At 45.2% G+C, this 17,052-nt stretch overlaps 1 protein-coding gene across 1 annotated transcript in view; it reads left to right on the top strand.

Moving 5' to 3' along the window:
* Nucleotides 1-17,052, top strand: part of tsnare1 (T-SNARE Domain Containing 1) — a 198,100-nt gene that overhangs the window by 93,500 nt on the left and 87,548 nt on the right. The window contains exons 5-7 of the mRNA XM_072461107.1: nt 1,021-1,111; nt 3,586-3,660; nt 3,782-3,838. Coding sequence (XP_072317208.1) covers nt 1,021-1,111; nt 3,586-3,660; nt 3,782-3,838 — 223 coding nt within the window. The remainder of the gene's footprint in view (nt 1-1,020; nt 1,112-3,585; nt 3,661-3,781; nt 3,839-17,052) is intronic.

Genomic DNA, 17,052 nt, shown 5'->3' with positions numbered 1-17,052 from the left:
TAGACGAGAGGGCCCCCGGGTGCTCCGCGGGGGCCTGACCTGCCGCGATAGATATTTAATAAGTCTGTTAACCCAATGTACTGGTGCCGGAGCTATGAATACGACCCAACTCTGCACTTCGACCTTGACAGGGCTTTGGAATGGGAAGCAGGCAGTGCAGGGAGGAGCAGACACAGGCCGGATTTACCTCTGTATCAGACTGTAATAATGTGAAAGGACTGCAGCGGTCAAAACTCATCTCGACTGTCCACTCTGAGAGGACAGCCTTTTGTTTGGCATTACAGTAGGGTTTAAAGTATGTTTTCTCCTGCACTTTTGATGATATCGCTGTTCCAGTTCAGCAGGAATTTCAATGCGGAACGTGACAAGAGTCTATATCATATACAGGATAGGTTTATGTGCGGAAAATGTTTATTTCTGCCCTTTCTCCGGGCAGCTGGGAAAATGGTTTGTCGTCCGAAGAGAACGGATTGGCCGTCGAGATCGAAAGCAGCATTTGCAAAATTAAACAACCGGAAAAAAGGTCACAAATAATGGCAACGACTTAATACAATGAATGGATGTTGTGATTGAATACGCACGTTCCTGTTTAGCCCGCGCCTCGTCTAGAACTGTCCAATGAGAGTGTAGAAAAGAGAATAGTATTTACTCATTTGTTGTTTTACAAATGAAGGCGCACGACAAGCCATTTCTGTCATTTCAACGAGTTTGACCCTCTGCGGACACTGTAGGGAGCGTCAAAGAAATTAATGTCTTCTCGAACAATAAAACGTAGCGGGAAGAAAATTGAAGCAAATCTAGCTAATACTAACATTGATGATGAGTTTTTACTGCGTGTATTGGATTTAGCTCCGTTTACACCGTCACAAACCGTTCTGAATGAGGCGAAGTGGCATAATTTACCCTTTTCTTTTGTACGAGTCTGTTTTCGCTGATTGGAGGTGACGCTCTCCGCCGCGCCCGGGATAAACCGCCTGAAACATCTGAACGTAACAGAACGCTTGTCCCATCTTTCCTCAGACATTCGACACAACAGCAGACCAACAAAGTCATCACGGCCACCAGCCAGCTCGTCAAGCAGCTCTCCGACATCATCAGCGGCTCCTCACGGGTTCGTCCTGCTTTTTTATACTCTCAATGGGCTGTTTTGCACTGGAAGAAATCATTTGCAAAGTTGGGATCCTCTAGGCAGAGCATTCTACTATTCTTCATATCATGTTATAGTTGAAGGGATGGGATATTTTATATATCTTTATCGCACTAAAACAGATTTGGACTCTAAAGAAAGTGAGTTTAAAGTCAATTCATCTGCTAATAACACATAGAAAAGATAAGATAAGATAAACCTTTATTTGTCCCACAATGGGGAGATTCCAGTGTTGCAACACAAAACACACAACATAAAAAAGATCTTAATAAAACTTAACTCTTAATAAAAAACCTCTTATACTATATAAATTAACAATAGTGACACTCTTAGCTGTTATATGGAGAGAATATTGCACCAAGATGATTGACATTATGTATTGCACATGAATATGACAGTATTGCACATGAATATGACAGTATTGCACATGAATGTGACAGAATTGCACATGCATATGACAGTATTGCACATGAATGTGACAGTATTGCACATGATTATGACAATATTGCACATGATTATGACAATATTGCACATCAAATCAAATCAAATCAAATCAATTTATTTTTGTAAGGCCCAAAATCACAACAACAGTTGCCTCTGAGGGCCACAGGGAGAAATGAATCAACAATGTCTGTGGTGGCGATGAAGTCAGACAATGTCTGTGGTGGCGATGAAGTCAGACAATGTCTGTGGTGGCGAGGGACGATGTCCCAGGGTCCTCTGTCCTTAGACTCTCCTTCTCGGCCAGGAAAAACTACAAAAAAAACCTCTTTGGGAAAAAAGCGTAGAAACCTGGAGGAGTTCCAGTGAAGGAGAGATCCGACTCTCACAGACGGACAGACGGACACAAGGAGACTGGAGCTGGACCCACTCTTCAGGCAGAAGAGGGACCGACTGAGTCGAGCTGGACCCACTCTTCAGGCAGATGAGGGACCGTCTGAGTCGAGCTGGACCCACTCTTCAGGCAGAAGAGGGACCGTCGGGGGCGAGCTGGACCCACTCTTCAGGCAGATGAGGGACCGTCGGAGTCGAGCTGGATCCACTCTTCAGGCAGATGAGGGACCGACTGAGTCGAGCTGGACCCACTCTTCAGGCAGATGAGGGACCGACTGAGTCGAGCTGGACCCACTCTTCAGGCAGATGAGGGACCGTCGGAGGCGAGCTGGACCCAGTCCTCAGGCAGACGAGGGACCGTCGGAGGCGAGCTGGACCCACTCTTCAGGCAGATGAGGGACCGTCGGAGGCGAGCTGGACCCACTCTTCAGGCAGAAGAGGGACCGTCGGAGGCGAGCTGGACCCACTCTTCAGGCAGATGAGGGACCGACTGAGGCGAACTGGAGCCACTCTTCAGGCAGATGAGGGACCGTCCACACAGGGCAGGGACCACTTCACCAGGGGAGGGGCATCTGGGTCCACAGGTCCTCAGGAGTGAGAGAAAGAAAAGAAGGCGGTGAACAGTTTGCAAGTGGAATCAAAAAATAAATATTGTTTGAAAGCATAAGTAGTCAGAAGAAGAAGAGGATAGTGCTCAAGCTGTCATACTTCCCCCAGCATAGTTACTCCTAGGGCAGCGTAGCTGAAGCTGTGGGTTTATCTTTCTGTTCCTAACTAGTCTGACCATAAGCGATTTCGAAGAGGAACGTTTTAAGCCTGGACTTAAATGAAGAGACTGTGTCAGCATATTTAACATGGGTCGGGAGCTGATTCCATAACACAGGAGCTTGGTAGCTAAACGCTCTACCTCCTACAGTACTTTTAGAGATGATGATTATGACACTATTGAACATGGTTATGGCAGTATTTCACATGACTTTGACAGTATTGCACATGCATATGACAGTATTGCACATGAATATGGCAGTATTTCACATGACTTTGACAGTATTGCACATGCATATGACAGTATTGCACATGCATATGACAGTACTGCACATGAATATGACAGTATTGCACATGAATATGACAGTATTGCACACGAGTATGAAGATGAATGACACATGTTCAGGGCTAACAGTGTTTGTTGTAGTCTGACAGCGGCAGAAGGAAAGACCTGTGAAGCCTCTATCTCTGGTGTTTCATACTATTTCGATTTACTCTTTTTCTAAGTACAAAATACCTCTGCGTAACTTAAATACGTCACACAGTAATGCTCGATCAGGCTCGTCGTTGACACTGAACATCTGCACGCTCAGATTGATTCCGCTCAGAAGTGCGGCACGAGCTGGACTTTTAGCTCGTCACAAACTGCTTTTGTTTTCATCCGGCAAACAGATACAGGCCTAGCGCCATCTGCTGTCAGGAATGGCTAATGCCGGAGGTATTTTTGCAAGCCTGTGCTTTACAAAGTACTGTAAAACGCCTAAAATGTGTAATATGTTATCCAATTCTAACGTTCTTTATCTGTATTTTTATTGAGAACGATTGCGTTTTGTGTGCAGCAAGACCGCCTCCGCCTGACCAGACTAAAGAGCGAGCTTTCCGACGCCGTGCAGCGCTATGGGGACCTGCAAAAGGTAACTTCAAATACATTTCCAGCGATATAATTTAAGATTAAAACAATACATATACTTTTGTGAACGTGTCAGTCAGCGGGGCGTCTGAAAATGTACGTCTTTGTTATCTTTTGTTTGACAGAAAATTGCCGAGCGCTCAAAGGCACTGCTCCCCCCGACGCACATGGAGAAGACGAAGGTAAGGCGGGTTGAGATTTCGTCGGGATGACTCTTCTTCTACAAATACTGCGTTTCTCTTTTCACTAGAAGCCTTTACGATTTAAATTATATATTATTTTGTGGGGCAATAGGGTCAAATTGAATTCACTGTTCAAAGAAATGTGTCTCTGCGATCGCTGTGTAAATGTGACGTGTTATTTGCTCTTATCTGCGGATTTCTCTCCACGCTACAGTGGCCCCTAGTGGCTGGAGGCGGCAATTCAGCTAAAAAAGTGATTATTATTTTTATTTATTAACTGAGTCTGTCTTTACTTTCAGCCACTGCTCTGTATCTAGTCTTATTTTACCTCAAACGTATAACATTTACCGTGCTGAACATTTTTGTTTAACGATTATTGCCAGAGGAAACATCACGATTTAACGATTATTCATGAGACTCTGTCCAAACAACAGGGAAATCTGAATTTAAATTAAACTTTCTGAAAGACAAAATAAAGTCAAATTTGACAGATAAAAAGGTTATTTACATTTAAGTCTATTTTTTGGATACTAGATTGAACTAAAAAGACTTAATTTTGCTTCTAAAACTGTCACAATCATTATTATTTTTGGTTCGCACAATTATTGAGACTGTGAGCAAACAACAGCGAAATATTTATTTAAATTAAACTTTCTGAAAGCCAAAAGAAAGTCAAATTTGACAAACAAAACAGCCAGATAAAAAGGTGATTTACATTTAAGTCTAACTTTTGGATGTTATATTGAACTAAAAATACTCAATTTTGCTTCTTAAACCGTCACAATTATAATTTTTGGGGTTTTTCACGATAACATTGTGACCGGAACAATCACAAATATCGATCAACCGTACAATCGTGACATCCCTAATGCAGAGACAACGCAAAATGTTTACTGTCTTGCCCAAAGACACAACATTACTATGCACTTCCTGTTTGCGCTGACCATACACAGAAAGCACACAACTGTAACGTCATCAGCTTTGCAACCAAGACTTTCAATAAAAATCATAATAAACGGCGCGAAAAATGCTTCTTCCTCTCCGCTCGCGGTCGTTACCCAAAGTTTTTTTCAAACTTTGCTGACTGCGGCGTGTTTAGGCCGCCGTTCATCACCGCCGCCTCCTCTTCATTACCGCCATCGCTTTATCACCTCCTTTGACTGCGGCTAAATTGGCTGCCGACAGCAACAGCGCAAGGCGACAACTCACTTATGGCCGCTCCAAAACAAAAGCATAAAAATCTGCGCGCGGGAAAATGCAGTTAACAAATTAAAGTCGATCTTTATTACGGGCGCGCTGCAAATATTTGGACGCTCGCTATCGATCGGTCCAACGAGACGGTAAAACATATTAGTTTAGATGCGGAGGGAGTCGTAAAAGAAAAGAAATGATACAGAAATGATGGAATAGTGAAGGCTTTTGGAGATGGTAACGAGATTAATATATTTTAGAAGTATCAATGTATCACAGTATAAAATAGGTCATATTATATTGAGTTTAGATGTACTTTGGCCCTGTAAAAAAGTATTCATAGTGTGTACTTGAGCGATTGCAAGCGTAGAAACAGGAATACGGATAGTGTATAGTTTAATAGTTTGCTATTTCCTAGTTTGATGGTGTTGGTGAAGTTTATAATTGTACTTCTTGGCCGTACAGTGCAGCTATAACTGTTACCTAGCAACCAAACTGTAAACAAGGGCTACAGTTTATCTTCATTTAGAATAAAACGCGACGACACCTTTATTTTCGTGAATTCATGTGCATAATCAGTTCCTACGTTTTGGAATATGGAGTTCAATAACGTTTGGATATTTTTCTACGACCAACTGCCAATTTTCATTCAATTTTATTTTCTTAAACTGCGACTTCACTGGTACACAACGATAAATATTTACTACTATCTCGCCAAAAACATGGAAAACATAATCAGTCATAACATGCACTTCGACATTCACCTCTCTAATATTTTGAAACAAGCAGAATTAAATATATCAAGAGTCTCAAAAAGAACATGAAGATATTCCACGTTTCGCTCAAATTATACAAACAGAAATAATTGTGCCTGATTAAGATGTTGTTGTTTTTTGTGGTGGTAAATCCCAGTCCGGACCAACGGGTCAGTGCAAACGCTATTGACCGGGACTTTGTCGCGTTTGACCCGGGGCCGACGGCGTCACATTTGTGAGAGGAGACGGTGCTGCCGAGGCTTCAGATTCGGCGTTAGGGCGTGTCATCCGTTACCGGGGCCGACGGCGTCACATTTGTGAGAGGAGACGGTGCTGCCGAGGCTTCAGATTCGGCGTTAGGGCGTGTCATCCGTTACCGGGGCCGACGGCGTTACATTTGTGAGAGAAGACGGTGCTGCAGAAGCTGCAGATTTGGCATTAGGGCGTGTCATCCGTTACCGGGGCCGGCGGCGTCACATTTGTGAGAGGAGATGGTGCTGTCGAGGTTTCAGATTCGGGGTTAGGGGGTGTCATCCGTTACCGGGGCCGACGGCATCACATTTGCGAGAGGAGACGGTGCTGCCGAGGCTTCAGATTCGGCGTTAGGGCGTGTCATCCGTTACCGGGGCCGACGGCGTCACATTTGTGAGAGAAGACAGTGCTGCAGAAGCTTCAGATTCTGCGTTAGGGTGTGTCATCCGTTACCGGGGCCGACGGCGTCACATTTGTGAGAGGAGACTGTGCTGCCGAGGCTTCAGATTCGGCGTTAGGGCGTGTCATCCGTTACCGTGCCCTCTCTGTGCTCCCGCGACGGCTTCACAATCACAAATTAGCCAAGCGGTCGGACCGACAAAGAGGAAAACGATCCGTCATTTCTGAGAGAGTAAGCAAGTTTGTCAAGTTCGGCTTCTGTAATTGAGATTTCTTTTCCTTTATTATTCATTTCGAGTGGACTCATTATCGTCGGATTATCAAATACTGAAACAATTTGCGCCGGCTTCTTTTTCTTATTCCAACGTTCTTTAACTTTGAGATGATATTTTAATTGTTCTTTTACACGTTCGCTTCAGCTGAACGTTCAAAAGTCACAGAAACGACAACTTGAGACTCAAAAGGTGTATAAATAAGAAGAAATGTTCAGTTAAATGCCTTATCGATGTTAGCGATTGTTTAATATAGATTATATTTTGCAGTTATACCAACATTATTATTTTTGTTGCTGTTGAGGCTGATTTTGACCAACTTAGCTCAGGATGGAGAGGTAAAAAACGAATGTTAAATGTGCAAATCGTCCACACAGATAGACAAAAAAAAAAGTAGACAAAGATCAATGGAACGACCCAATAATCCGCCGGGCCCCTGCTGGTGAATACATGTATTACACTTTAGAGCTCAGAATACTTTTGAATGAACTCTGAATTTACCATTAGCATCTTAAACTGTCACTGGATTAATATCAGACTAAATGAAAGTTCTAACATGTGTAACAGCTACAAATCTATAGCAAAACCCACACATTGAAGCAATGTTAATATTAAGTGAACAAACTCACATATTTTTGCCGTGTAGTATTATTTGTTGTACTTTGTTTGCTATATTTTTCAGTGCTGGACAAATACCAGTACACACACAAAACAAAGTACTGGTACATTGTGATATTTGTAGTTTTTTTTAATATGTTTTAAACGCTAAAAGTATCGAAGAAATATATTCTATACTATACTATCATATAATTAATATTCACCTCCTGAACAGAATCAAGGTACTTTATGTACTTATTTTTTTACCAAAACGATTAGCAAGTTTGAGACAAAATAAACAACACCCTTCACAAGTGATGTGTGGCTCTTAAACGTGTGAAGCACCGGCCGGGCCCCGAGGAGCCGACGTACACGCTGTCCACGGCTTGATCACGCCACTTGCTTACACCAAATGGAGTTTACTCACATTATCCGGAGACAATGCTGCAAAAATAGTGCTGCCACGACAGCTACAGCGGCTCGTTTTCAATCAGAAACACACGGAGCAGTTTGTCAGGAAGCTTGTCGTCGGAGGGAAAAGTGGAGACGTTTTTTATAGGTTTTTTGAGGCAGAAAGTGGAATGGAGGTGAGAGGAAAGTCAGTTGGAGTGTTGTGAATTGTGAGTCCATGTGAAAAATGCCCCAGACCGCGCTGTCACGTTGAGAAGTGTTCGGTGGGAGAGCGGGTTTAGTGACTGTAAAATTCTGCTGGAGACACATGGAGATTTGGAGGCTTTTGCTGTGTCCATGTTTTCAGTTCACATTACATCATCTTCAGGCAGGGCCGGTTAGAACATGGAATGACAAATAGATGGTTGATATAAGGGACTCCCAAACACCACAGACACTTACTCCACAATAGGCCTGTATTTATGCCCTATGCTGAAACCTGTTATAGTACATTTCACCATCCACCTATACACACAAAAACAAACTAAAACATGGATTGTAATTGCCTATTATTGAGAATATGCTCTCTCTGTGTCCTCTGCGGTTAACGCCTCGTGTTCACTGACTCCAGGGTGTGGTTTAGGTCACTTGCAGATCACCTGTTGCACTGCGGTCTGTATTCAACAAACACCAGGCAGATTCTTGTGGTTTCGTGCAAAAAACAGTTGTTTAATGAGCTGAAAACTGGATGAGACGGCTGCGAAAATACGAAATAGGAGGGTGGGCTTTGAGTGAAGGCCTCGCCTACTGAGCTAAACTGTCACACTTAGCCGCTGCGCTAAATGCATTAAATAAGCTCACTTTACCCACCAATTCATTACACAAACGAGCGTTCTATGTTTAACAACTTCCTGTGTTTCTAACTAACGTCTAATCATTGGAAACGTGAACAGAGCCTCAAGCTACAAAGACACGTCTCTAAAAGATAGTTTTTGAGTCAGTTTGTTGAAACCTGGCGCTGCAGTTGCTTCACTCCTCTGCACATAGACACGAACATCCTGGATTCCCACACGGGTTTAAACAATCGAGGTTTGAGCTCAGATCCACGGGTTTGAGGCTAATAAAGACACAAAATGTGTAATATACCTGTGTATATTGTATAGTTTATAAACTGATAAAAGACTGAAAAAGACACTGCCGCAATCTTTATGTGGGTGAAAGCGTTCCAAAGTTTAGGGCAGAAAAGGCGGGGTCGAGTTCACCCGGCTCCACCTGGCTCCACCTGGCTCTACCTTACTCCACCTGGCTCCACTTGGCTCCACCTGGACTCCACCTGGCTCCACTTGGCTCCACCTGGACTTCACCTGGCTCCACCTGGCTCCACCCGGCTCCACCTGGCTCCAGCTGGCTCCACCCGGCTCCACCCGGCTCCACCTGGCTCTACCTTACTCCACCTGGCTCCACCTGGCTCTAAATCGCTTTAAATTAACTTGTTTTGACTTTATTCGGCTGGATTGAGTGTTTTCGTCGTGTCGTTGCTATGTGCCTTGGCTCTGAGTCCCCCGGCTCCGGCCCCGCCCCCCGGCCGGCGCCGTACCGCGTTTACACAAAGGAGGAACTCATGAAACTGCGGAGAACAGTCGTCTTACCCGGAGATCGTCACGTTATCCCGGCGGACATCCTAAGGAAAACGCAACGAGCCAGACGGGCTGGACGTAAACTCCGAGAGAAGAGAGGAGGAAACAGGAAGTCGGTTCCCGCCTTAGTCATGGGTAACGTGAGGTCCCTTCAAAATAAAATGACGGAAATAGCGAGCCTCATGCGGTCCCAGAGGATTTATAGGGACAGCAGCGTCTTGATTTTCACAGAGACCTGGTTAACAGCAGAAATGCCAGACTCTATTGTAGGTTTGGACAATTTTCATCTGCTGCGGGCGGACAGAACGAGAGAATGCAGGAAGAAAAGAGGTGGAGGTCTGGTGATGTATGTGAACACGAGCTGGTCCAAACACGAACACTGCACAGTGAGGGAGCAGCTATGTAACAAGGATATTGAACTATTGGCTATTGGCATGAGGCCATATTATCTGCCCCGGGAGTTCTCACATGTGATTTTGATCGCAGTCTATGTGGCCCCGTCTGCCAATGCTGAAAATGCTTGTCACTGCTCTCCTGCACTTGTAGGCTGCAAACACAGCACCCACAGGCTCTCTTCCTCGTCTCTGGTGACTTTAACCACGCTTCTCCCTCTTCTGTTCTACCAACATACACCCAGTATGTTACCTGCCCCACCAGGAACAATAGAACATTGGACTTGTTTTTTGCCAACACCAAGGAGGCTCATTCCTCTTCCCCCCTCCCTCCCCTGGGCAGCTCGGACCATAACCTTGTACATCTGAGGCCTGTGTATGAACCCATCGTGCGCAGGCAGCCTGTGGTGTCCCGTGAGGTGAGGATGTGGTCTGCTGAGAGCGAGGAGGCTCTGAGGGACTGCTTCAGCACCACTGTCTGGACTGAGCTTTATGACCCACATGGGGAGGACATCAACACCATCACAGAGTGCATCACGGACTACATCAACTTCTGTTTTGAGAACATTGTTCCCTCCCGGACGGTGCGGTGTTTTCCAAACAACAAGCCATGGATTAACCGTGAACTGAAGGCTCTGCTGAAGGAGAAGAAGAGAGCCTTCAGGTCAGGGAACAAGGAGGAGCTGAGGACTGTGCAGAAGGAGCTGAGGAGGAAGATCAGGCAGGCTGAAGCCGGCTACAAGAGGAGGATGGAGGAGCAGCTGCAGCAGAAGAACATTCAGGGAGTGTGGAGGAGCCTGAAAACCATCTCGGGCTTCAAAAAAACCCCTGCACAGACAGAGGGGGATCGACAGTGGGTGAATGATTTAAATGCTCACTTCTTGCGTAGATGAACTGTGTGGAGTTATGGAGCATGTCTTCAACATGAGCCTGAAGCTGAGGGTGGTACCACAGGTCTGGAAGACCTCCTGTCTGGTACCTGTGCCTAAGACACCGCGCCCCAAAGACCTCAACAGCTTCAGGCCTGTGGCTCTCACGTCCCACCTGATGAATACCCTGGTGCGGCTAGTCCTGGACCACCTCCACTCCACCGTGAGCTCAGCCATGGACCCGCTGCAGTTTGCATATCGGCCTGGCATCGGAGTGGAGGACGCCGTCATCTCCCTGCTGCACCGCTCTCTCTCTCACCTGGAAAAGCCTGGCAGCTCTGTGAGGATTCTGTTCTTCGATCTTTCCAGCGCCTTCAACACCATCCAGCCGCTGCTCCTGAGGGACAAGCTGGAGACGGCTGGTGTGGAGTATGACCTGGCAGAGTGGATCCTGGACTACCTCACAGACCGACCCCAGTTTGTGAGAGCCCGGAACTGTGTGTCTGACACTCGGACCTGCAGTGTGGGGGCGCCCCAGGGCACTGTCCTCGCTCCCTTTCTCTTCACCCTTTACACTGCAGACTTCAGACATGACACGGACAGCTGTGTCCTGCAGAAGTTCTCTGATGACTCTGCCATCATCGGACTCATTACGGAAGACGATGACGCGGAGTACAGAGGACTGGCGCAGGACTTTGTGGACTGGTGTCAGCGGAACCACCTCCTCATCAACGCGGGGAAGACCAAGGAGATGGTGGTGGATTTACGCAGACGCCACCCCACTGCCCCCTCACCAGTGAACATCCAGGGACGGGACATTGAGAGAGTGGACTCATACAAGTACCTGGGTGTTCATCTGAACCACAAACTGGACTGGACTCATAACACGGACGCACTGTACTGGAAGAGCCAGAGTCGGCTCTACCTCCTGAGGAGACTCAGGTCTTTTGGAGTGACAGGGCCACTCCTGAAGACCTTCTACGTCTCTGTGGTGGCATCAGCCCTCCTGTACGGTGTGGCCTGCTGGAGCAGCGGCATCACAGAGAGGGAGAGGAGGAAGCTGGACAGAGTCATCAAGAAGTCCAGCTCCGTCCTGGGCTGTGCTCTGGACTCGGTGCAGGAGGTGGGGGACAGAAGGGTCCCGGCTAGATTCACATCTATGCTGGACCATGAGTGTCACCCCCTGCAGGACACTCTCTGCGCTCTGGAGAGCAGCTTCAGTGAGAGACTGATCCACCCTCGCTGTGTGAAGGAAAGGTTTCGCAGGTCTTTCCTTCCTGCTGCTGTCAGACTTTATAACAAACACTGTTAGTCCTGAACACTCTCAGTACTGACCTAACCATGTGCAATTCTGTCATAAGTGCAATTGCTGTTGGAATTCATGTGCAATTCATGTGCAATTACTGTGAAATGCATGTGCAATCTATGTGCTGTAGTGACACATATTCATGTGCAATTACTGTTGTGATCACATGCAATGGTATTTATGTATTTATTTATTTATTTGTCTATGGGTGTTATTTTATTTATTTATAGGAGATCTTCTACTGAAAGCGTTTTTCAGACTTCCTATAAGTGATCTGTTCTTCTGTATCTACCTCTGTATCTACCTGCGTTGCACCAATGAAATTTCCCCATGTGGGACAATAAAGGAATATCTTATCTTAACTGGCTCCACCTGGCTCTATCTTACTCCACCTGGCTCCACTTGGCTCCACCTGGACTTGACCTGGCTCCACCTGGCTCTACCTGGCTCCACCCGGCTCCACCTGGCTCCACCCAGCTCCACCCGGCTCCCCGTGGCTCTACCTGGCTCCACCTGGCACCACTTGGCTCCATCTGGACTTCACCTGGCTCCACCTGGCTCCACTTGGCTCCACCTGGCTCCACTTGGCTCCATCTGGACTTCACCTGGCTCCACCTGGCTCCACCCGGCTCCACCTGGACTTCACCTGGCTCCACCCGGCTCCACCTGGCTCCAGCTGGCTTCACCCGGCTCCACCTGGCTCTACCTTACTCCACCTGGCTCCACCTGGCTCTAACTGGCTCCACCTGGCTCCACTTGGCTCCACCTGGACTTCAACTGGCTCCACCTGGACTTCACCTGGCTCCACCCGGCTCCACCTGGACTTCAACTGGCTCCACCTGGACTTCACCTGGCTCCACCCGGCTCCACCTGGCTCTACCTGGCTCCACCCGGCTCCACCTGGCTCCACCCAGCTCCACCCGGCTCCACGTGGCTCTACATGGCTCCACCTGGCACCACCTGGCCCTGGCTCCACCTGGCTCCACCCGGACTGTGATGCAGAGTCCAGGTGGAGCAGACGATCACACACTGGGTTAATATTGTCTGTAGATCTCACATTCTACATTCAAGTCGCTTTCATTTCCAGCTGTAAATGAACACGTTATAATGTGATTATGAAATCACGCTGAAATAACCCCGGTTTCTTTAGCGCGGCGAACAAACGCGGCGGCTCATTTCTCCGTGAACCATGGCAACCCACACAGTGTTTTGAAGCAAAGGCTAAGTTTACTCCTACGTGACTGATGTTTATCGTTTATTCCGAGGTTTTCTGCAACGCGCCGTGAATTAACAAGTAACCGAAGCGCCGGGTTTTTTGGCAGAATGTCCAAAGTTGATGTGAAATGCGGTTAGCGGCCCACGTAGCGACGATGCTACATTGTGCTGGGCTGGGCCGCGGAGAGAGAGGAGCAGGACATTCACTTTATATCACCCAAAGCTCCTTTAATGTTCTTCACTTTGCTTTTCAAACCTTTTTTGGCAATCTCAGCACCGGTAGGACATGCTTTATACCTCAAACTAATGTGGGAAGTGTATATCAGGCTAATAACGTGAGCTGTGAGAAGTGTATATCAGGCTAATAACATGAGCTGTGTGAAGCGTATATCAGGCTAATAACATGAGCTGTGTGAAGCGTATATCAGGCTAATAACATGAGCTGTGTGAAGTGTATATCAGGCTAATAACATGAGCTGTGTGAAGTGTATATCAGGCTAATAACATGAGCTGTGTGAAGTGTATATCAGGCTAATAACATGAGCTGTGAGAAGTGTATATCAGGCTAATAACATGAGCTGTGAGAAGTGTATATCAGGCTAATAACATGAGCTGTGAGAAGTGTATATCGGGCTAAAAACATGAGCTGTGTGAAGCGTATATCAGGCTAATAACATGAGCTGTGTGAACAGTATATCAGGCTAATAACATGAGCTGTGAGAAGTGTATATCAGGCTAATAACATGAGCTGTGTGAAGCGTATATCAGGCTAATAACATGAGCTGTGAGAAGTGTATATCAGGCTAATAACATGAGCTGTGAGAAGTGTATATCGGGCTAAAAACATGAGCTGTGTGAAGTGTATATCAGGCTAATAACATGAGCTGTGAGAAGCGTATATCAGGCTAATAACATGAGCTGTGAGAAGTGTATATCAGGCTAATAACATGAGCTGTGAGAAGTGTATATCAGGCTAATAACATGAGCTGTGAGAAGTGTATATCAGGCTAATAACATGAGCTGTGTGAAGTGTATATCAGGCTAATAACATGAGCTGTGAGAAGTGTGTATCAGGCTAATAAGATGAGCTGTGTGAAGTGTATATCAGGCTAATAACATGAGCTGTGTGAAGTGTATATCGGGCTAATAACATGAGCTGTGTGAAGCGTATATCGGGCTAATAACATGAGCTGTGTGAAGTGTATATCAGGCTAATAACGGGAGCAGTTAGAAGTGTATATCAGGCTAATAACATGAGCTATGAAAAGTGTATATCAGGCTAATAACATGAGCTGTGAGAAGTGTATATCAGGCTAATAACGGGAGCTGTTAGAAGTGTATATCAGGCTAATAACATGAGCTATGAAAAGTGTATATCAGGCTAATAACATGAGCTGTGTGAAGTGTATATCAGGCTAATAACGGGAGCTGTTAGAAGTGTATATCAGGCTAATAACATGAGCTATGAGAAGTGTATATAAGGCTAATAACATGAGCTGTGTGAAGTGTATATCAGGCTAATAACATGAGCTGTGAGAAGTGTATATCAGGCTAATAACATGAGCTGTGTGAAGTGTATATCAGGCTAATAACATGAGCTGTTTGAAGTGTATATCAGGCTAATAACATGAGCTGTGAGAAGTGTATATCAGGCTAATAACATGAGCTGTGTGAAGCGTATATCGGGCTAATAACATGAGCTGTGAGACACGTATATCGGGCTAAAAACACGAGCTGTGAGAAGTGTATATCAGGCTAATAACATGAGCTGTGTGAACAGTATATCAGGCTAATAACATGAGCTGTGTGAAGCGTATATCAGGCTAACAACATGAGCTGTGTGAACAGTATATCAGGCTAATAACATGAGCTGTGAGAAGTGTATATCAGGCTAATAACATGAGCTGTGTGAAGTGTATATCAGGCTAATAACATGAGCTGTGTGAAGTGTATATCAGGCTAATAACATGAGCTGTGAGAAGTGTATATCTGGCTAATAACATGAGCTGTGAGAAGTGTATATCAGGCTAATAACATGAGCTGTGAGAAGCGTATATCAGGCTAATAACATGAGCTGTGTGGAGTGTATATCAGGCTAATAACATGAGCTGTGAGAAGTGTATATCAGGCTAATAACATGAGCTGTGAGAAGTGTATATCAGGGTAATAACATGAGCTGTGAGAAGAGTATATCAGGCTAATAACATGAGCTGTGTGAAGTGTATATCATGCAAATAACATGAGCTGTGTGAAGTGTATAGCAGGCTAATAACATGAGCTGTGAGAAGTGTATATCAGGCTAATAACATGAGCTGTGATAAGTGTATATCAGGCTAATAACATGAGCTGTGAGAAGTGTATATCAGGGTAATAACATGAGCTGTGAGAAGTGTATATCATGCAAATAACATGAGCTGTGTGAAGCGTATATCAGGCTAATAACCTGAGCTGTGAAGTGTATATCAGGTTAATAACATGAGCTGTGATAAGTGTATATCAGGCTAATAACATGAGCTGTGAGAAGTGAATATCAGGCTAATAACATGAGCTGTGAGAAGTGTATATCGGGCTAATAACAGGAGCTGTGTGAAGTGTATATCAGGCTAATAACAGGAGCTGTGAGATTAAACAACACCCCAAAAAACTGAGAAAATGCTTTGATTTTGGTCAATAAAGTAAAAGTAAAGTGTATTATAATGTTATATTTTAGCTTTCACAAATAGTTAAAGACTGGGCTTGACATCATTGCGAGTTACAGACTTTTTTATGATTTATTTATTTCATATTGTAGAGTGGATGGGGGCCTTTGCAGAGGTAGAAAGTTAGTCAGTGGCACAGAGGAGACCAAGGTCAGACAAGGGCACCACGGGCAGAAAAACACCAGCAAAAGCTCTTTCTGAGGAAAATACGGTCTTCAGTTTGAAAGAGCAAAAAACCCCACAGTAAAAACTTGCTCCTTGTGTCAGAGGGCAAAGACGTTGTCACACAAACACATTTGCATATTACGTCAGCGCTGGAAATTCATCAAAAGAGCTTACATAAAAAGATAGTTGATAAGGAAATATTTGTATTTTTGTCTCTAAAATTACCACATGCGACTACCTGTTTTCCTTTAGGATGCTCTTTAAGGTAAATATACATGTTTTAATAGAATAACTGGACAAAGAAACTAGGTCTAAACGAGGACTGAACATAAAACTATTTGAAGTTTGATTAATACCACAAACGGTGATATTGATACTACTTTATGCCACTCACACATTAACTCTGAAGCTTAAAGGTCCCATAACATGCAAAATCGACTCTTCAGAGCTTTTAACCTTCTTACATTGCTATTTGTGCTTCATATATGTACCCAGAGTGTTTTTTTGATTGATTCCCGCAGTTTTTAGCTATATTACAGACTATTTCCTTTCCGCAAATCTCCAAACTGACGGGCGGTGGGTGCAAGACCACGTCATAACCCCAGGCACGCGTCACTGTACGCACGCTGTAGAATGAACGCACGCTGTAGAATGAACACCAGTTTTATTTAGTCTCAATGTAGACTCTTTCTCACTCACTCGCGCGGAGCGGCGCACCGCGGAGCAGACAGCTGTGGGGCACACACTACGTCACGGGTGGGCGGGGCACACACGCGCTCTGAGACTACGTCACGGGTTGGGCGGGGGAGCCAGATCGCTCTTCGCAAGGGTGGGGGCGAATCTCAAACCAAGCCGTTTGCATTTCCGGGTTGGTGAGGGGGTCCAAGGTCTGGGTGATATTTCTTAACTATTATGTTATGGGTGTTGCAAAACACTTATTATGATCAATTATACACTTAGGATAGACTACGAAACGTGAAAAAAAGCATGTTATGGCACCTTTAATATTTCACTCTACGAGATATTTACTCTTTTTAAAACTCTGAAAATGTTGAACCTTCTCATCATTTGTTTG

Source organism: Eucyclogobius newberryi, unplaced genomic scaffold (assembly GCF_026437365.1).
Source record: "Eucyclogobius newberryi isolate DKJ021-1_F unplaced genomic scaffold, fEucNew1.0.hap1 SCAF_3, whole genome shotgun sequence".
In the NCBI taxonomy this organism is placed as follows: Eukaryota; Metazoa; Chordata; class Actinopteri; order Gobiiformes; family Gobiidae; genus Eucyclogobius; species Eucyclogobius newberryi.
Note: the sequence above shows the minus strand (reverse complement) of the source record. Positions and strands in the feature narration are given on the sequence as shown.